At 47.0% G+C, this 21,512-nt stretch overlaps 1 protein-coding gene across 1 annotated transcript in view; it reads right to left on the bottom strand.

The window, feature by feature from the left end:
- Window positions 1-21,512, bottom strand: part of PTPRJ (protein tyrosine phosphatase receptor type J) — a 173,111-nt gene that overhangs the window by 17,441 nt on the left and 134,158 nt on the right. Inside the window, exons 7-15 of the mRNA XM_055547129.1 lie at window positions 20,560-20,826; window positions 17,090-17,347; window positions 12,651-12,908; window positions 11,616-11,891; window positions 8,730-9,020; window positions 5,119-5,250; window positions 2,946-3,156; window positions 2,712-2,836; window positions 135-222 (exon numbers count right to left, since the gene is read on the bottom strand). Of these exons, the coding sequence (XP_055403104.1) occupies window positions 135-222; window positions 2,712-2,836; window positions 2,946-3,156; window positions 5,119-5,250; window positions 8,730-9,020; window positions 11,616-11,891; window positions 12,651-12,908; window positions 17,090-17,347; window positions 20,560-20,826 (1,906 nt within the window). The remainder of the gene's footprint in view (window positions 1-134; window positions 223-2,711; window positions 2,837-2,945; window positions 3,157-5,118; window positions 5,251-8,729; window positions 9,021-11,615; window positions 11,892-12,650; window positions 12,909-17,089; window positions 17,348-20,559; window positions 20,827-21,512) is intronic.

The following is a 21,512-nucleotide window of genomic DNA, read 5'->3' as shown; positions in this document are numbered from 1 at the left end:
TGTAGGACGCATCAGAAGCTCTGGGCCGGGAGGAAACCTGGGGTACGGACGCACCGCAACGCGTCTACTCGGGCTCTTGCTCAATTAATTAATAATACGTGTAGCGCATTATCATCAGCATAAGCAGCAGTCACCTTCTCCTCCTCCAGAAGATGAAGCCTCCCACGGCCACGATGACCAAGGCACCAAAGATACATCCAAAGACTGCTCCACAGATGACACCTGGGGAGAGTCCACACGGGAGGCACGTCAGGAGGTGTTCACAGCCAGCCAGCGCGCGCGGTGGGGGCGGGGGTGCGGAGGAGGGGAATAGCTCTGGACACAAAACGTGTGTGTGTGTCTGTGTGCGGTATGTCTGTGTGTGTGTCCGTGTGCAGTCTGCGGTATGTGTGTCTGTGTGTGTGGTGTGTCTGTGTGTGTGTCTGTGTGTGTGGTGTGTGTGTGTCTCTGTGTGTCTGTGTGTTATGTGTGTCTGTGTGTGTGTGTGGTATGTCTGTGTGTGTGTGATGTGTGTGTGTCTGTGTGTCTGTGTGGTGTGTGTGTGTCTGTGTGTGTGGCAGAGGACAGGTAAATAGCTCTGGACATAAAACATGTGTGTGTGTCTGTGTGTGTGGTGTGTGTGTATGTGTGGTGTGTGTCTGTGTGCAGTATGTGTGTGTCTGTGTGTGGGGGGGGTGTCTGTGTCTCTTTCTGTGTGTGTCTGTCTGTGTGTGTCTGTGCGTGTGTGTGCATGTGTGTGTGTGTCTGTGTGGTGTGTGTGTGTCTGTGTGTGTGTGGTGTGTGTCTGTGTGGTGTGTGTCTGTGTGTGTGTCTGTGTGTGTGTCTCTGTGTGTGTCTGTGTGTGTATGGTCTGTGTGTGTGGTGTGTGTATCTATGTGTGTGTCTGTGTCTATGTGTGTGTGTGTGTGGTGTGTATGTCTGTGTCTGTGTGTGTGGTGTGTGTGTGTGTCTGTGTCTGTGTGTCTGTGCGTGTGTGTGTGTGGTGTGTGTGTGTCTGTGTCTGTGTGTGTCTGTGTCTGTGTGTGTGTGGTGTGTGTGTGGTGTGTGTGTGTCTGTTTCTGTGTCTGTCTGTGTGATGTGTGTATGTGTCTGTGTGTGTGTGGTATGTGTGTGTGTGATATGTCTGTGTGTAGTGTGTGTGTCTGTGTCTGTCTGTGTGTCTGTGCGTGTTTGTGTGTGGTATGTGTCTGTGTCTCTGTGTATGTGTTTGTGTGTCTGTGTGTGTGTGTGGTGTGTCTGTGTGTGTGTCTCTGTGTGTGGTGTGTGTGTGTGTGTCTGTGTCTGTGTGTCTGTGTGTGTGTGCGTCTCTGTTTCTGTCTATGTCTGTGTCTGTGCATGTGTGTGCACATGTGCGTGTGTTTGTGTGTGCGCGGCAGAGGGCAGGTAGGCAGCTCTGGGCATAACCTAGCCTAGGCGTCTGGGAGCGGTCCTGGGCTCCCGGCCGCGGCTGCCTGGCTGCTCTGGGAAAGGCGCTGCTCCCTCCACCTGCAAACTGAGGCAGTTGAGCTACCGGTGACTTTTGGGTTGTCCTCACCCACCACTTCCTTTCCTCACAGGGAAGTGTGTGCAGCCCCCCAAAGTACAAGATACAAAGCGAGCAGAAACGCTCTTGGTGAGGTCGGAGTCGGGCAGGAGCCCCCCAGGAATGGGCCGTGGGGCGGAGCAACCGCAGTTTGAAAATTCCTGGACACGCCGTTCCCCCGTTGACTTTTTGACACTAACCCCCACACGCCCGGTGACATAAAACCCATGTGCTTGCTGGGGAGGCTTTGGGGAACCCTGAACTTGGCTCCTGGGCTTCTTTGCTGAAAAGCCAACGGCTACCAAGTATAGACAAATAACAAACTGGCTGGTCAGTCGGTCTCTGGCCTGAGCGGAGGGGCTGCACCCTGCCCCCTTGAGTCCTTGAAGCTCCTAAATCACTTCACTCTGTGATAAAGGACAGGAGCACTTGACAAGGAGTCCCTAAAGGCACTGTGCAACCTGGGGCCAGTCACTGCCCCTCTCTGGGCCTTAACGCCCTCATTTCTAATGCGCGAATTGCACGGACAGAACAGACTTCTGGTTGCCAAGGGGACGGCGGGCGGGGGGAGGAAAGGACTGAGAGTTTGGGGCTCGTAGAGGCAGACTATCATATTCAGGGCGGATAACAACAAGGCCTAGTGTACATAGCAGAGGGAGCTGCATTCAACACCCTGTGATAAATACAGGAAAAGAACATAAACAAGAGTATGTGTGTGTGTGTCTGTGTGTGTGTCTGAATCACTCTGCCATGCTCCAGAGACTAACACAACATTGTACATCAACTATACTTCAATAAAATTTTTAAAAAGTAAAATGAGCATCCGACAAGATGATTTCCATGGCTCCTTCTGATCCTAATAGTCAAGAGTTCCATGCGCTGAAAGGGGCACGTGTGTCTGGCACACGGTCACACAAACCACTACACTGAAGAGAAAGGAGCAAAGTGTGCGCAGACTGGACGTGCGACGGGCCTTCGGAGGAGGGACGTGGTGGGCGGGGGCTGAGGGGACCCCAGAAGAGGAAGCTGAGCTGGGTCCTGATGGCCAAGTGACTTCTCAGCTTCTGCGAAAAGAGACCAGACTTTCCAAGCCTCCTGGGAACCCAGGGAGGAGTGCAGATACCCGTCCTTCTGTGGATACTGGAGGCAAAGCCTCAGTGAACTGCTAACAGCACTCTTGCCCCTCTACCTGGATCCTGCGGCAAGAAAATGGCCTCTGAACAGGGACTGAAGGACACGTAGCTCTCGTTCCCGTCTATGAGTCCCTCGTTGCGAGGGTTGAAGGCAATATTGGTGAAGCCGGCCACACAAGCCCTGTGGGGTGACAAGGGAAAAAAGAGGTGACTGAGACCTGACGTCCCAGGCACAGAGAGCTCTGGACTCAGAGGCCCGGCCCCCAAGAGCAAGAACCACGAGGCATTACCGATAGGAGCCCAGGGGTTCCAGCTTCCCGTTGTAGTAGCCATGCGTGATGGACTCGTTGCCAACATCAACTTCGTATTTCAAGACTTCAGACAAGCCCTGAGCACGTCTCTTTGCTTCTGTCGTTATGAGGTATGTCACATAAGTATTCGAGGCCCCCCTTTTGAAGTCATCATATGTGAATCTCAAAACATCTGCCGATGGTGGAATAGCTAAGAAAGGCACACAGAAGGGAAGGCGTAAGAAAGTGAGAAAGGGATCACACGTGGGGTGGGGAGGGGGGCACAAACTGCTGGGGTGACACCGGCTCCAGGATGCCTTATGCAGCACAGAGGCTGCAGCCAATATTGTGTAACAGGTGCAAACGGACTGTAACCTTTAAACACTGAATAAATCTTTTTTAAAGAGAAAGTGATCACAGAGGTGTATTGTGTCTCCAGCATTTCTAAATAATGACCTTGACAATGGGTGATGGTGGTGACCCCTGCCATCTCTTATGTATGCTCTCTCTGCCAGGTTTTCCATTAAGTTCTAAGAGCTTTACTTACCCATTTGATCCCCACAATAATCTCACTGCACAGGCTGACTGTCCCCACTGTACAGATGGGGATACATCTGTACAGTAGAAAGGTCTGAGTTTTGGAACTTCCCTGAGCGTCCAGTGGTTAGGACTCTGAGCTCTCAAGGCCATGTACCTGGGTTCAATCCCTGGTTCAGGAACTAAGCTCCGGCAAGTTATATGGCATGGCTAAAAGAGACCTGGGCCCAAAGGTGGTGGAATTGTATTTCTAGCCCAGACCACCCGACGGGGAGTGTGTGTGACCTCACCCATCCCAGGCTGGTCCTGATCAGGCTGTTCAGTATACAACCTCACCTCCCCCATTCAGCAAAGATCTGAGCTTGGAATCTGCTGAAAACCTTCACAGCAAAATGACTAGGTGTCTGAAACAGACTCAAAACAAAAGACAGAAAGAAAAAGAGCAAGATCTCAACGTTTCTCTTTTTTTTTTTTTTTTTTAAATTTTATTTTTAAACTTTACATAATTGTATTAGTTTTGCCAAATATCAAAATGAATCCGCCACAGGTATACATGTGTTCCTCTTTTTGAAATCAAGCCACAGGTTGACGACACCAGCGAATCCCTTGTCTTCCGGGGTGCCCACTGCCCTGACAGTGGGTTTGATCTGTCTTCCTCGGGGAGATGAGGGCAGAATCACAGGCTGCACGCCTGGGCAGGGACAGCACTGCATTGTTCACAGTTAAAGAATCACCAAAAAGCAAAACCCGGCACTTTTTTGTTTTTTGGCCATGCCACGTAACTTGCAGGAGCTTAGTTCCTGAACCAGGATTGAACTCAGGCACACGGCCTTGAAAGCTCAGAGTCCTAACCACTGGACCCTCAGGGAAGTTCCAAAACTCAGACCTTTAAACCAAGCCTTGAACAAAGCACCCAGACCCACCCACTCATCCTCAAAGCTTTCCCTTCTTACTTCCAAGGAATGTAATAGAGCCCTTTAAGGAAAGGCGGCATTTAATCCACCTCCTCTCTCAGCTATGGCGATGCTCTTTGCCAGTTCCCACTGCAAATGCAAATTTTTTTGTTGTTTTCTTCCAAGAAAAAATCACCCTTTGAGGATCATTTGGGCGTTTGTGTGTGTGTGTGTGTGTGTGTGTGTGTGTGTGTGTGCACGCATGTGTGTATGCACATGTGCAAGAGACAAAGTTGGTTAAAACTACTAATCTGCCACCTAAAAGACCCTGTGTTGCAAAAGAGATGAAGAACCTAGATTACAGGTAAGCAAGTCAAATCCAAGGGCCACAGCCAGCCAGCCACCCATTTTTGGTAAATTCTGGAATAGTCACTCTCACTCTTTCTGTATCTTCTATGGTTTCTTTCACGCGACAGCCGCAAAGTTGAACAGCTGAGGAGGAGACTGCAGAGCCTGCGAAGTTTAAAATGGTTTGCCGTCTGGCCCTTTACAGAAAGTCTGTCAACCTCTAACTGAGCTCATCAGAATTACACCCACCCATCCCCGGGTGAGCGCCAAAGTGTGGGCCGCAGTGTCAAACCCGACATGTGCCTGTCTCATTAATGTGCCTCGGTGGGCACGGAAGTGGCGCCCGGTCACGCCATCACCCGCCAGCTACGGAACCCATCAGGACCCCTGCTTACCATCCACAGTGGTGAGAACGAGCGCGTAGGCTTTGATAGGTCCATGGCTGGCTTCGAACCCACTGAACTTGACCTTCACCGAATTGTGACTGACAGATGTGATATTAGGGGACCCATCTGGAAGAGGGGGGTCTGAAACAGGACAACACAAAACACTTAAAACCAAAGAAGGAACAATATTATTAAGGAGAGGATTTACTGTAGTGCCCCCCTCAAGATCCCCCCTGGTTCTGCATGCTGCATGTTGGGCTCATGCAAAGCAAATCCAGAAGCGAAAGGTGAGGAAGCGAACTGGTGGGGACAGAGGTGGGGGGTCCTCGGGGAGCCTGCCTAGCTGACAAGCACCCCTTCAGTGGGTCCAACCACATTCCCAAGGGGGCCTCCTGGCAACCTCGTTTCTAGAACGTACTATGTCTTTTCTATTTTCCGCCAGTCCTTCCTGACCCAGAAAGGCCAGGTTGCTTACCCTGAGAAGGGGTGCAGAAGGAGGAGAGCGAGACAGAGGCTGTGTAAGTGGAATGTCCAGGTGGGGACCTGGGAGCTAGACTTGGCCCCAGGACTGGTTGGTCAGCTGAGAACAATGACGGAGCAGGAACCCAGAGGGAAGCAAGGACGACGTGGAGAGAACACACTTCCTCCTGAGACCTGACTGCAGTCCTACTCTGCCCTTCACACCAAAGTCCTCATTGTTTGCTAGGGATGGTTTAAAACTCCACTAGAGAAACCCAGCTGACCCTCTTCCTGGAAATCAGAAAAGCCCACACGGAAATATTCTGAGAGTGGCCTTCAAAATCTCGTGCCTCAGCTTCCCAAGCTAAGCTCATAAAGCCACTCTCTGAATTGACACAAAAGGAAAGAAAAGCTGAATTAAAGATGGTCCCTCTCCTCATACACACTCTCTACCTAACTGTGTCTCCCAGGTACAGTGTGAGTGTCTTTGCTATTATAATCAAGAGAGACTCAGAAAAGTGAACTCCAAAAAGACAAAGCCCACAACCCAATTCTCCAAACATATGCTGTCCAATATGGCAGCCACTGAAATGGCAACCCACTCCAGTATTCTTGCCGGAGAAATCCCACAGACAGGGGAGCTTGGCGGGCTACAGTCCATGGGGTCACAAGAGTCAGACATGACTGAGCGACTAAACAACAATAAACCACTCTGAAAAGTAACTAGTCCAACTCTGGACGTAGAGTATCTCATTAATAACGTGTGTGTGTGTGTGTGTCTGTGCACGCACACATGCGCTTAGTTGCTCAGTCGTGTCCAACTCTGCGATCCCGTGGACTGTAGCCCACCAGGCTCTTATGTCCATGGGATTCTCCAGGCAAGAATACTGGACTGGGTTGCCATGCCCTCCTCCAGGGGATCTTTCCCAACCCAGGGATCAAACCCAGGTCTCCTGCATTGCAGGTAGCTTCTTTACCAGCTGAGCTACCAGGGAAGCCCCATTAATAACTTACTTTATACAAATTAAGTGAAATTAAATGCTGAAATGATAACATTTTTAATATACTGGGTTAAATACAATATGATCAAAACTCATTTCAGGGGACTTCCCTGGCAGTCCAGTGGTCCACACTTCCAATGCAAGGGTTCAATCCCTGGTCAGGGAACTAAGATCCCATATGCCACAGAGAGCAGAAAAAAACAAACAAACTCACTTCAGCTGCTCTTTTTAGTTTCCTAATGTGGTGCCTAGAAAATTTTTTATTATACAAGAGGCTCATATGATTTCCTACTGGAAGGCATAGCTCTAAACCATCCTCTGGCAACCTCTCAAGTAACTGCCAGCAGTGGCCACTTGGAGGCGCTGTTCCCACGTCTTGGTGTCAACTGCCTCATCAGACCCTGTAACACCAGCTCCCACACTGCCCATAGCTCTTTGCCTTCTAGCCGGCCAGCGGGGAGTCCCCAGCTCCCTGCCCCAAGACAGCATTCACCTCCAAGCCTGGAAATTCCTTCTCAGTGCTTTTCTCAGTCCTACACTCAAGGGGCCCTGCCTGCCTGCATTGGGAAGATCCCCTGGAGAAGGAAACAACAACCCACTCCAGTATTCTTGCCTGGGAAATCCCATGGGCAGAGGAGCCTGGAGCACTATGGTCCAGGAGGTTGCAAAAGAGTCAGACACGACTGAGCAACTAGGCAACAACATGGGAACATGCACTAGGAGGAATCTCTTGTGAATGACCCCAAAACAGCTGGGGAATTTGTTGACCCAGATTCTAGTGAAATTTGAATCTTGACTGAATATCTCATAATAGTTTAAAGAAAAAAAAAGATTGCTGGGAGTTCCCTGGTGACCTAGTGGTCAGGATTTAGTGCCTTAACTGCTGTAACCTGGGTTCAAATCCTGGTCAGAGAACTGAGATCCCACAAGTTGTGCAGCATGGCCAAAAAAAAAAAAGGATTGTTAAATTTTTAATGTAATGGTAATAGGAATGCCAAAGAATTGATGCTTTTGAACTGTGGTGTTGGAGAAGATTCTTGAGAATCCCTTGGACTGCAAGGAGATCCAACCAGTCCATCCCGAAAGGAAATCAGTCCTGAATATTGATTGGAAGGACTGAGGCTGAAACTCCAATACTTTGGCCACCTGATGCAAAGAACTGACTCATTTGAAAAGATCATGATGCTGGCAAAGATTGAAGGCAGGAGGAGAAGGGGACGGCAGAGGATGAGATGGTTGGATGGCATCACTCACTCAATGGACATGAGTTTGGGTGGATTCCGGGAGTTGGTGATGGACAGGGAAGCCTGGCGTGCTGCTATTCATGGGGTCACAAAGAGTCAGACACAACTGAGCAACTGAACTGAACTGAATAGTAATGTAGTTATGTTTGGAAAAAAGGGGGAAAGGAGTCCCTCTCTTGTATCAATACATGTGGAAAACATACAAATAAAATTATAGAATAACCAGGACTGGTCTCAAAGAAATCCAATAAGAGTGGAGGGGGAAAAAAAAAAAAGAGTGGAGGGAATATGAATGAAACAAGATTGGTCAAATGCCCACAAACGGTCAAGTGAGTGATGATGGTACGTGTGTCCCATTACACTTTCCTTTGCTTTTGTGTCTATTTGAACATTTCTATAAAAATACTTTGTTTTAATGCAGTAGAGGAACTTACCACTTAAAAGAATATGTGGCAACAAATTGTTGCATAAAACAAAGGCAACTTTGGGAATGTAAAAGATAATTCTCACTCACTAAATTCCTATAGATTATACAGTTTCTATGCCTCCCTTGTGATTAGGCTGGTAAAGGATCTGCCTGTAATGTGGGAGACCTGGGTTTGACCTCTGGGTTGGGAAGATCCTCTGGAGAAGGGAAAGGCTACCCACTCCAGTATTCTGGCCTGGAGAATTCCATGGACTGTATAGTCCATGGGGTCGCAAAGAATCAGACACAACTGAGTGACTTTCACTCACTCACTATAGTTTCTATAGACTATATAGACTAGATTTCTACAGAACTGGTTAACAAAAACAAATATTTTGGATAATTTTTTTTTAGAAACAGGTTTCCAACCACACTTGGCAGAGCCTCTGGGTCAGCTTTCCAGGAGTGATCAAATGACCTGCTGGCTACCCTGTCCTCTGGGAAGCTCACCTGTGATGCCAGAGAGGCAGGTGTTTTGGGCGGGCGGTGCCGTCTTGTTACAGGAGCAGGTAGCGATGCTGATGTCATACAAGGTAGAAAAATTCAAATGCGTGACTTCCGTCATGAACTCAGGGCCGTTGTTCAAGGAGCAGCCCTCCAAGGTCGTTTTATTTTTCCAGTATCCATGGCTGACCTCCAGCTCAAACTTTGTGCTGGTACCTAAAGGGCAGGCCCACCTAAGGACCAAGGTGGCCTTCTTGGGGACTGCTTCACAGTCGAAGGAGGCCACCGACTCAGGGTCTGCAAGGCAAGCACAGCACAGCATGAGATTCTTAGACACTTGCCTTTGCAAACACTTAAACTTGGGATGCCTGGCCCATTGGTGATGAGGAGACAGCAGTGGGGAATGTCAGAAGAGGCAGAGGCTGACCTTGAATCAGGCCTTACTGAACTTTGTGACCTTGGGTCAGCCCCAGCTGCAGGACGACCTGAGGATTAAATGAAACGGTGGCCGTCGGGCTCCAGGCTGGAAGAGCGCAAGGGCCCGTGAGACATAGCTACCTTACGCGGGGAGTGGTAGCAATTTCTCCACCTGTGTTCCCTCTTCTGGGCACCCTCTTGACCATCATTCTGGAACAGGCAGTGTTAATACTGTCCCACTTTGCAGCTGAATCAACTGAGACTTAGATTAAGTAATTTGCTCAAATGACATGGCTGGCCAGTGGCAAAGCCAAAACTGGATCTTGGGTTTTCTAAATCCAAGTCCAAGGTGTTTTCTACATACACAACAGGCTGAATAACCAATGGTGCTGCTGCTGCTGCTAAGTCGCTTCAGTCATGTCCGACTCTGTGCAACCCCATAGACGGCAGCCCACCAGGCTTCCCCGTCCCTGGGATTCTCCAGGCAAGAACACTGGAGTGGGTTGCCATTTCCTTCTCCAATGCATGAAAGTGAAAAGTGAAAGTGAAGTTGCTCAGTTGTGTCCGACTCTAGCGACCCCATGGACTGCAGCCTACCAGGCTCCTCCGTCCATGGGATTTTCCAGGCAAAAGTACTGGAGTGGGGTACCATGGTACCAATTTCTTCATCTTTAATATGGGGTGTTATTTGTCTCTACCCATTTGAAGGGCCAGTAGGATATTATTAGGGCTTCCCTGGTAGCTCCGCGGTAAAGAATCTGCCTGCAATGCAGGACACCCAGGTTCAATCCCAGGGCCAGGAAGATCCCCTGGAGGACATGGCCATCCGCTCTAGTACTCTTGCCAAGAGAATTCCACGGACAGAGGAGGCTGGCAGGCTGCAGTCCATGGGGTCTCACAGACTCAGACACGCCCAAGTCAGCTAAGCAGCAGCAGCAGGATTTTATTAAGTGTCCACAAAAAGCTGACATAAATGGAAAACTCTTTCAGATCCCAGTGGTGCCTCCAAAAATAAATAAACGGAAAGCTCTGTGTTAATGTACTGGGGGAGGCGGATATTATCATGACTTGAACACCGCAGTGTTTTAAAGCAGAAAAAGTTTTAAAGAGGCACCCACGCACAGAGCCCACATTCTCCACCTGAGGCCTGGAAGGACAACCTGCCCGATACAATCCCCCTCCCACAGTCCTGTCCATCCACCCCCCCGCTCATAAATGCTCACAGATATCTTTCTCTTGCTACAGGGAATCATGACTGCAGCTAAGATAAATATTAGCAATGGAAGCCACCCACATGCCAAAGATCAGAGTCTAGACCAGGTGAACAGAGTTTGAGTTAACACAGGGGGCTCAGAGCTGCCAGCATCTCTTTTGCCACTCCATGTGAAAGGTCAGAGGTCATCGAGGTCCCAGCCCCTAACTACCAGGGAGGCTGATCTGCTGAGATCCCTGCCCGACTTCCAGATCAGCCTGAACACACCTGAAGGGCTTAGTCTAAGGAAGAAAGGAAGCAAGTGCAAAGAGGGTAGGGGATAAGATGGCCCACAGGTCCAGAGGGATAAAGGCCCCGCCATCAGAACTGTGAGCAGAAGGACTCACAGCCGTTCACCAAACATCCCCCGACTCGCTTTCTGAAAGCTCCTTCAGTTAAACACAGGGCTCTTCTCTTTAAATGCTCACACTTTTTGCATTGAGAGATAAGGATCAAGAAAACTGAAAATGCTGAGCATCCCTTTTAACTATATCCTTTCTGTCTTCTTCAGGGTAAAAGCCAAACTATGAGCTGCAAGGCCTGACGTCAGCCGTGCCCTGGCCGCTCACCCCGTTGGCCTCACCTCCTCCACCTCCCCCTCTTGCTGCCGTGGCTCCACCTCTGCCATCCTGACCTCCTGCTCTGCCTCCAACACAGCAGGCACACTCCAGGCCCAGGACCTCCACACTGGGGCTGCCCGTCTCTCCTGTCCACACGACTGGCTTCACTTCCTGCAAGTCTTTGCTCAAAAGTCACCTTTTCGACAAAGCCTTCCCCAAGATAAACATCTCATTTCTCCTATCCTTTTTACTTATCCTTCCTCAGCAGTAATCGTCACCTAATAACCTATGTTTCTGGCTTATTGGGTCTTCCGCCAGCAGAACGGAAGTTTCAGAAAGGCAGGGACTCATCTGTGACCTTAGACGGTACCTGACGCACAGTAAATGCTCAGGACGTATCTGCTGAATGAACGAACGACGAGGGCAGCAAGACAGCACTAATGAGCTAATAGGATGCTCACACACCACACAGAAGCTAACCAACTCGAGGGGCTTCCCTGGTGGGCCACTGCAGCGGGGCGAAGGTTCTATCCCTGGTTAGAAAACTAAGATGCCATGGTGGTCGGCAAAAAAACACTAATCAACTGGAGTTTATTGCAAGGACCTACGTGCAAGGTCAGCATGACACCAGAAGGAATCCAAGAGGCCCCTGAGACTACCCACCTGTACAGAATGACTGCCTGCTGGGCCCAAGTGACTTGACATCCACCACCCGCGTGAAGATCTCTACGGTGTAGGAGGAACCAGGTATTAAGTTGGTGACCGTAGCATGGGTAACGCCGACGTCTGTGACTATTGGCGGGAAGTTGCTGGAACTTCCGTCCTGCCTAATAAGAAGGCAGTAGGTGTAGTTTGAAGAGGCTTCATCAACATTCTGCCAATTTAAGGTTGCTGCTGTGGTATTGGTCGTTATCTCAATGCTGGACACCTTGCTGGGCCCTCAAGTTTTAGGGGGAAAAAAAAAGGATGGATTAACTTGACCATTTTATTGACTGCATCTAAAAATAGCCTGGAATTTTTTTTCTTTTTTTTTCATTAAATTTAAAATAAAAATAGCCTGGCTCCTTTGGGTAAAGAATAAATAAAGCTAATACTTGCTGGGATCAAAAAAGAGGAGGCTTCCCCAAAAAGACATTTAGATAATAATTATACAGATTAAATCTCAAAAGAATTGAAGCTTTTCAGACTTCTTTTAATACTTTATCTGAAATCTATTTTTAAGATGTAATTTCCTACTTGTTTTTGAAATGATTAATGAAACAAAAATATACAAAAAATACATTATAAACTTCTATCTCTACCATATATTTAGGTCAAATATTAGCAAAGCATGTCCCTTACTGGTGCATGCAAAACTGCTTCCTTTGGGCACCATCTTCCATGCCAACATGACCGGGTGACCCCTCCTCCAGTCTGTATTCCCAAGGAAGGAATGAATAGTGATGCTTCCCATGCTCATGGGATGCCTCTCTGCTTCGGAAGACAATTCCAAGTTCACATGGCTCAGCACCAGCGCCACCAGGGCAGGGCAGAACGTTGGCTGAACCTAATGTCTTCAGCTTCCTCGGTTTCACATTCTACCTGGAGCCCAGAAACACAAGGGCCTCTTGCCTCATCACTGAACCCATGCTTATTTCCCCTCCTCCCGGTGAAAGGCTGGGAAAATGCTTCCTTAGGAGGGTGTCCTGAAGCACTTACGTGTGTACTGTAGGGTGGAGTTGGCCAGCCCCTGGACAAAGTCCATCTGGGGGGTGACTGTGATCTTGTATAAGGTGCCCGGGGTCAGGCCGTGGAATGCGATCTCCGTGTGAGAACTGTTCTTCCAATCAGAGCTGTGTTCAGACTGTATTTCTACGCTGTAGATGTACCCGGAAGCGTTGTCTGTGTTCTGCCACGCCAGCTGCATGTCGGTGGTGGTGACGTTAACAACACGGATGTCAAACACTGCACTGCGGTCTGGGCAGAGGAAAGGAAGAAAAAAGGGAAGTCTGTCAATGACCATCGCAATGTCCGGCTTTATTCTAAAGCACCTGCCCAGAGAACTTGCTCTTCTGTCATCAAATGAGTTCACAAAGGGCAAACTCTTAACACTTAGGTGAGAAACAGTTTCTTTCAAGAATCTTGGCTCTTCTGCAACACCGATGAATTTACCAGCCTGTCCTATCTGTTCTCTGGCCTTTTGCTTCTGTCATAGAGACATCCCCTTGGTCTGGGGGTGGTTGGGAGGGGGTCTTCTAGAGTGGAAACCATGCTCAGGTTTTCTTGATCTGAGTGCTAGTGACCAGATGGGTTCAGTTTGTAAAGATGCATCAAATTACGCATCTAGGATGCGTGTGTGTTCAGCGTATGTATTGTATCTCAGCAAAGTTTTTTAAAAACCAGTCCCTCGGAAGAAAACATCTTTCTATAACACAGGCAGGCATACTGAAGAGAAAAACGGAAATGGAGAGTTGACACTGAAATGGGCACTTGAGGCTGGAGCGCGGAAGGGGAAAAAGTACACGGAGCCGCAACCTCACAGCGGGAGTCAGAAGCGAAACTACCCAGAGGGCTCTGGGTTCTGCACTCACCGTCTCACCTCTACACACTGAACCGGCTGCAATATAACTGCACAGAATCTCTTTTTTTTTAAGTTTTTTTTTTACAAGGACCATCTTTAAAGTCTTTATTGAATTTCGTGGTAGTAAAATAAACAGAGTGCAATAGTTATCGTCTGAACCATTTGTAAGTGGACAACCCAGCAGCGTTAAGTAGGTTCACAGTGCGGTATCACCATCATCACTGGCTAAACACAAAGCATTTCATGATGCCCAACACAAACTCTGTTCCCTTGAGGTAAGAACTTCTCATTCCTCCCTTCTCCCCACTCCTCTATTCTATCTTCTGTCTCTACAAATGTGCCAATTCTAGGCACCTCACATAAGTGGATGTACATGGCAGTTGTTCTTCTATGTCGGGCTTTTTTCACCTAGCATAATGCTTCCAAGGTTTATTCACACTGTAGCATGCCTTGGTACATCATTCCTTGTGTGGCTAAATAATATTCTAGTGTGGGGCTTCCCTAGTGGCTCAATGGTAAAGAATCCACCTGCAATGCAGGAGATGCGGGCTCAATCCCTCGGACAGGAAGCTACCCTGCAGGAGGAAAGGGCAACCCGCTCTAGGATTCTTGCCTGCAGAATCCCATGGACAGAGGAGGCTGGTGGACTACAGTCCATGGGGTCACAAAAGAGTCGTGCATGACTTAGCAACTAAATAACAACTATTCTATTATATGGAGAAGGCAATGGCACCCCACTCCAGTACTCTTGCCTGGAAAATCCCATGGACAGAGGAGCCTGGTAGGCTGCAGTCCATGGGGTCGCTAAGAGACGGACATGACTGAGCGACTTCACTTTCACTTTTCACTTTCATGCATCAGAGAAGGAAATGGCAGCCCACTCCAGTGTTCTTGCCTGGAGAATCCCAGGGATGGGGGAGCCTGGTGGGATGCCGTCTATGGGGTCGCACAGAGTCGGACACGACTGATGCGACTTAGCAGCAGCAGCAGCATTCTATTATATGGATATACCACATTTCACCTGCTGATGGACACTTGGCTGCCTCCACCTTCTAGCTATTGTGAATCATGCTACTATGAATGTTGGTGTAGAGAAATATGTTCAAGTCCCTGGTTTCAATTCGTTTAGAAATACGTATACATGTAAGAGTGGAATTGCTGGGTCATCCAGTACTTGCTTCCCTTTTTCAAAATCGCCTTTAATGCTGTTACATTGATTCTCCCCCAATAACAGCAAACATTGGTCAATAATAGAATTGGTGATGTCCTAAGAGTCTAGTGCCTTATTATAACTCTTCTTGATTTCCATTAATTGGGACAATTATAGGCAAGAGTACAAGAGATGCCTTCTCCTTACGAATAGCCCTAAATTACTCCTGCAGTTGCTCCATATCGCAGTGCAGTCCACACTGTGGTTAAGACCTCAGTCTCCAAAGGCAGACAGAGGCCAGTTCACTCCCTTGTCACCCTGGGTCAGTTACTTAAGTTCACAGAGTCCCCGTTTCCTACTCTATAAAATAGAGATGATAATAGTACCTATCTCATAGAGTTGTGTTCAAAATGTTTAAATACAAAGGCTGAGAGCCCAGCGCTTTGTAGACCCCCACTACATAATGTTATTATTGCAGTAAATCCTGGGAATTGGCAAGTCACACAACATCAAAGGGACCCAAATTGTGATCCCCTTACCATTAGCTACATTCTTAAAAAGAGAGAAAAAATATATATGTTGATACTATAACCTGATCTCAAAAGTCTAACCTGAAAATCAGACTTGAAAAGGAACTATGCACTTCATCTGAGGGATACATTTTAGCAGTTTCCTTATTGTGGAGGCAGATCTTCCAAATAACCATCAATGCTTAACCTAACCAACAGAGTTGAGAAAACCCACACAAGGAGAATCTCAAGAACCCAACTGACTTCACACATGGCTCAAGGAATCAGTCCCATTTATTTACTCTTTCCTTCTGTAGAAAGGATTTCAAGTCCCCTGCAATCAAAGATCAAGGATACTGGATGTTCTCCAAGCTTTCCCAAAAAATTTCATTTCAAATTTCAAAGGTAACAATAATGAACAATGGATTGTTTTCATGAAATACTTTTATCAACATCAATCAGCCTCATAGAACTAACAAGACCATTGCATCACAATATTGTTCATGAAAGACTGTCAGTGATCTACCTGTCCAACAACAGGCGAATGGTCAAGCGATTTATAATACATCCAGACCAGCAGTCTGGACCCCTTTACCTTTTGAAAATTATTGAGGCTCTCAGGGAATTTTTATTTATTTAGGTTATATTTTTGTATGCTGTAACAGAACATTTTTAATGAGGAAACGCTTAAAATGTAAGAATACAAATCATACATTCCATGACCCAACAGAAGAATGATGCCCATGTCACACTGCATCTGGAAAACTCTACTGTACACTTATCATGAGAGAATGAGAGTGAAAAAGCCAAATAGTATTCCAGTAGTATTATGATAATACTAATACCTCACAGACCCCCTTCAAAGAGTCTAGGGGACCGCCCCAGAGATCCCCAGACCACACTTTGAGAACCACTGATCTAACCAAGGGTCAGCAAACTTTTTCTATATGGACCACAGAACAAATATATCCTAGGCTTTGCAGGCCATGTATTCTCTGTTGCAACTATTCGTTTCTAGCACAAAAGAAGTCATAGACTTTATATAAAGAAATGAGCATGGCTAGGCTTGAATAAAGCTTTACTTATAAAAAAAAAAAACAGGCAGTAAGCCAGATTTGACCCATGGACCATTATTGTCTGCTGACTCCTGATTCGGACAATGGAATGCCAGGCAGATATTAAAATTAATCTGCAGGGATATTTATGCTGATAGGGAAGAAGAGTCATAATAAACTTGAATAGAACAAAAAGCAGATTTAAAACCACACATGTAGAGGATTTTAATACTTATTAAAATATACATGCACACATACATACATACACCTTTATATAATCTTAAAACTCTAGAAGAGCAGTCCGCAACCTTTTTGGCATCACAGACTGGTTTCATGGGAGACATTTTTCCACACACAGGGTAGATGGGTGGTTTGGGGATGATTTTCATAAAGAGCACGCAACCTACACCCCCTGCATGCGCAGTTCACAGTAGGGCTCACACTCCTATGAGAATGTGATGCCATGGCCGATCTGACAGAAGGTGGAGTTCAGGCGGTAAATGCGAGCGATGGGGAGTGACTCCTTCAGCCACCACTCACCTCCTGCTGTGCAGCCTGGTTCCTAACAGGCCACAGATCAGTACCAGTCTGTGGCCCAGGGGTTGGGGACCCCTGTTCTAAAACATCATGCATCAAAAGCTATTAGTGATTATCTCTGGCTGTTGGTCTACAGGTGATTTTTCTTTTTGCTTATCTGTATTTTAGATCATGAATATGCACTGCTGTCATTAACAGTTTTTTAAAAGGCCTTTCTTAGATAATTAAAAGAAAAGCAATATTTGGAAATTTTGACAGATAAGGTTTATACTGATTTCCCTTGAGAAACGTAACTGATTCACAGAAAATACAGCCTATTTGCTTACCAGTTGTAGTGGAAACTGTTTGGGAATCCCCTTTAGTCCCATTTGGTCCTTGTGGATATATGTCAAAACGATACATGGTTCCAGGGTATAAGCCACCAATGACAGTGCTCTGTTCGGTGGTGGTGATGAGCCGAGGTTCTCCAGCTTCGTGAGGTGTGATTCGTATCTCAAAGGAATGAGTGTCATTGCTGTTCCATGCTAAGCCGACTTCCCTTGTGCTGATACTTGTCACTCTAAAGTCAGAAACTGGACTGGGGGCTGTGTGAAGAAAGCAAATGACTAGATTAAGAATCTATTTCTCCAGAAGACAAGGGTGACTGAATCCCACAAAATATTTACACAGAGATTAAATGCACACTTGGTACACCTACAACACAAGCCCCTTAGGAACTCATGTTTCTAACCATCAAGAGAACAATTGGCCACAGGAGTTCAGACACCGGTTAAGTTGTACAAAGTCATTCAAAGGAAATGAGAAAAGGGGTGAATTCCCGAGGGTTCGGGGCTCAGACTCTGGAGTGGGACCTTGGCCACTGCCAGCAGTCTTATCTTGCATACAACACTTAGCCACCCAGAGTCTTTTTTTAACGATGTACAGCAGAAGGTGCTGTGGACCCCCAAAATTCATCCCCCTCCATTTTCTTTAAACATACACTCCCAGATTTTTAGCAATGTACATGACGCTTGGAGATTTTAAAAACTACATTTCCCAGCCTCCCTTGCAACTAGTCACGTGATGACTAAGTTCTGGCCAATGGGATGTGAGTATAAGAACAATATGGCTCCTAAGAAGCAACCTTAAAGCGGGGAGCACTATTTTCTATCCTTTCTCCTCCTTGTAGCTGAACTGTGGGTGTGATGCCTGGACTCAGGCTACCTGGCTCTAGAACCAAGAATGTGGCAGTAGCTGCAGCCTCCTGATGCCCAGCAAGCAACTGCATACATTCCAAGAGCCAACAACTACAGCCAGGTACTGACTGTGAGAGTGCTGGGGACTCCCAGGGTGGGCAGTTGTGCACCCTTGGACTGGGAGTCATTTCTGGGTCCCAGCCTAGACCCTGCACCTCACATGTTATGAGCTGAATTATGTCCCCTCACAATTCTTATATTGAAGTCCCAACCCACAGTACCTCAGAATCTGACTACACTTGGAGATGGGGTTTTTAAAGAAGTGTTTAAGGTAAAATGAGGCCATTAAGGTAGGTCTAAATTACAACAATTAGTATCCTTATAAGAAGAAATTGGAAGGAACTATATTCAATATCCTGTGATAAGCCACAATGGAAAAGAATGTAAAAAAAGAATATAAACATGTTTAACTGAGTCACTTTGCTATACAGCAGAAATACAACATGGTAAATCCACAGTATTTCAATAAAATAAAATAAAGAGGTGACTGGGACACAGGCATGCACAGACCAAAGGACAGTCATGTGAAGACACGGGGAGAAGCTGGCCATTACAAAACCAGGAAGGCAGATCTCAGAAGAAACCAACCCTGAATCACTTGATCTCAGACTATTTGCCTCCAGACTGTGAGAGAGCAGATTTCTGCTGTTAAAGCCTCCCAATCTGTGGTGCGTGTTACGGCAGCCCTAGCAAATTAACACATCAGCCCTTCCAATGATTCTATAAACTCGCAGTTCCCAAGATTAGATCCTTCTCAGCTTCAAATAGCTCATAGTCTCTCAGCCATAAAAAGGAATGAATCTGAGTCCGTTGTAATGAGGTGAGTGAACCTAGAGCCTGTCATACAGGCTGAAGTGAAGTCAGAAAAGCAAGTGTCGTACGTTAACACGTGTATATGGAATCTGAAAAAACGGTACTGATGACCCTAGTAGAAAACGGACTTGTGCACATAGCGGGGGAAGGTGAGGGTGGGACAGACTGAGAAAGTAGCACTGACATATATATACTATCGTGTGTAAAACAGTTAGTTAGTGGGGAACCGTCATATAACGCAGGGAGCCCAGCCAGCCTGGCACCCAGGGATGGCCTAGAAGGGTGGGATGAGGGGAGGAGAGGGAGGCTCAAGAGGTAAGGGATATACATATAACTACGACTGACTCTTGTTGTTGTACGGCAGAAACCAACACAACACTGAAAAGCAATTTTCCACAAGTTAAAATAAAAAAAAAAAAAAAAAAACACTGCAGTAAGCTCACGGTTCCTATTTCTTGCTCTGAGCCGTAGCTAAGACTCTACCATCCCATCCACAGCCCCGGGCTTAGCACTGGGCTTCTTTTACAGTGAGAGAGAAACAAACTCCTGTCTTGGATACTTGGGGAGTTTTTTACTCACAGTGAACCTAATCTTAACAGAGAGATTAATTTTTTTTTTTTAAGTAGAAGGTGAAGAAAAGGAAGCAGATTTCATTTACTCCACAGACCAAGTCAGAAGACATTTGTAAGAATGCCTAAGGTGCCTTGCAGGAAGCATCAGACGCTTGAATAAAGCATTCTCATGGGATGAGCCCTGGGTCCAGGGCCAGGCACCCCTGGATTCAAGTCCCTGCCCTGCCGCTTGCCAGCTCTCTGGTCTTAGGCAAATTCTTCAGCCATGTTGGGCTGTAGGTTTTTCACCTGTAAAACAGGGATCCTGTTTGGGGAAGAATGGATACATATATAGGTATGGCTGAGTCCCTTCGCTGTTTACCTGAAACAATCAGAGCATTGTTAACCAGCTATACCCCAATACAAAATAAAAAGTTAAAAAATTAAATTAAATTAAAAAAAAAACAGGGATCCTAACAGCTACCATGAAGACCCCTGCGATATATGCAAAGCTCCTGGCACAGTGTGACACCAATACCATTATGTAATATTAATGCACTATATTATTACATTACTGGTAGACCATTATTGTTTTAATTATTGGACCTTCTTTGGAACAGAAAGGTTTTTATTTGCTGCCAATCACCTTATCTTTAAGAGAGACTCGAATGAGAAGGAAAAAAAAAAAAAGAGAGATAGCTGCGTCCTGCTTCATTATTTTGTCAACATTCAAAGGACAAAGGCATGTGAATATCCGGGTTCTTTTCATCTCCACATACCAATTTGCTCCCCGTCTCCACCTTGCTAGGGTGGTTGTCGCCAGCACAGACTGGAGCTGAGAGAGCCCAGCTGTCTGATCCCACCTCAGACACTTACAAGATGTGATACCTGCCCACAGCATCTCTCTCAGCCTGGAATTCCTCATCCATAAAATGAGGCCAATGCCAACCATGTCACAGATGTGTGAACATCAAAGGAGACGGCACAAGGAAAACATGTCACACGATGCTGGACGTGTGGGCAGGGTCAGTCAATGGTCACCATTATAGGATTGAAAATCTTGAAGGTAGTAAGAGTCCCTGTGGACCCACACGCTGAACTGTGCGTTCCTCGAGAAAGGAACAGGGTTTGTCTTGTATCTGGGCCGGGCACACGGCCGACAGGAAGAAAGGTTAGCAAAGCCATGAGTGGACTCACGGGTGTAAACTTGGATGAAGCCCGGCGTGCCCTCGGAACCGTCATCAAGGAAAGGATACACCGTGATGTTGTACAAGGTGCCTGAGCTCAGTTCAGTGATGATGGCATGAGTCTCATTGACGGTGAGATTGAAGGAATCGGTCTCATCCACAACTTGTATCCTGTAGGTATAGACTGAAGATGACTCATTATCATTGATCTTCCAGGTCATGGTCAAGCTGGTGGCGCTGATGTTCACAACTTTGATGTCAAAAACCTGACTGGGATCTGTGAAGACACAAGAGGAGTTCACCACCACCAGGATGGCCAAGTCAGAGAGAGACAGGGAGAGAGATGCTGTCATTAAGGCATCTCATCCAAGAAACACTCTCAGCAGTTCTTCTTCCTGTTCTACACCATTTAACACAGCAGACCCAAGTGTAGACAGGGTCCCAGCAAAAGTCAGACAGCATCTTCAGTGAAGAAACAGCCTGGCTAATTGCACCTGCATAGTTTACCCTTCATTCTCCCTGTTGAGTTGACTAATCCTAGGGATGCAATAGATGTCTCAAACCACAACATGGACTCTACACATGCCCGTCTAAGTGCTGGGTGACCCCAAAAGGTCTCAGGCATATATCCATCCAAGAATTAACACTATCTACACGATTAAGTAAAGATCACAGACTTTTGCACGAGGCAGGTCTGGGTTCCAAGGTGAGCTCTACTGAAGAGCCTGGTAGATCTTAGGAAAATCACTGAGCTCAGTTTCCTCATCTATAAAAAAAAAATCAAGATAACAACCGTAACTCCAGGAAAGGAAACACAAGAGCGCTAGTCATTCATCACTTGTCCACCCCACCCTCCCAATCCACCCTCTGTCCTCTCCCGCCTGCACTGTGTCCCCACAATGCTGACCCCGGCACCCTGCATCACTGGGGCACTGTGCCGGGTGACAGGTTCCACCAGTGAGT

The sequence above is a fragment of the Bubalus kerabau genome, chromosome 15 (genome assembly GCF_029407905.1).
Source record: "Bubalus kerabau isolate K-KA32 ecotype Philippines breed swamp buffalo chromosome 15, PCC_UOA_SB_1v2, whole genome shotgun sequence".
NCBI lineage: Eukaryota > Metazoa > Chordata > Mammalia > Artiodactyla > Bovidae > Bubalus > Bubalus kerabau.
Note: the sequence above shows the minus strand (reverse complement) of the source record. Positions and strands in the feature narration are given on the sequence as shown.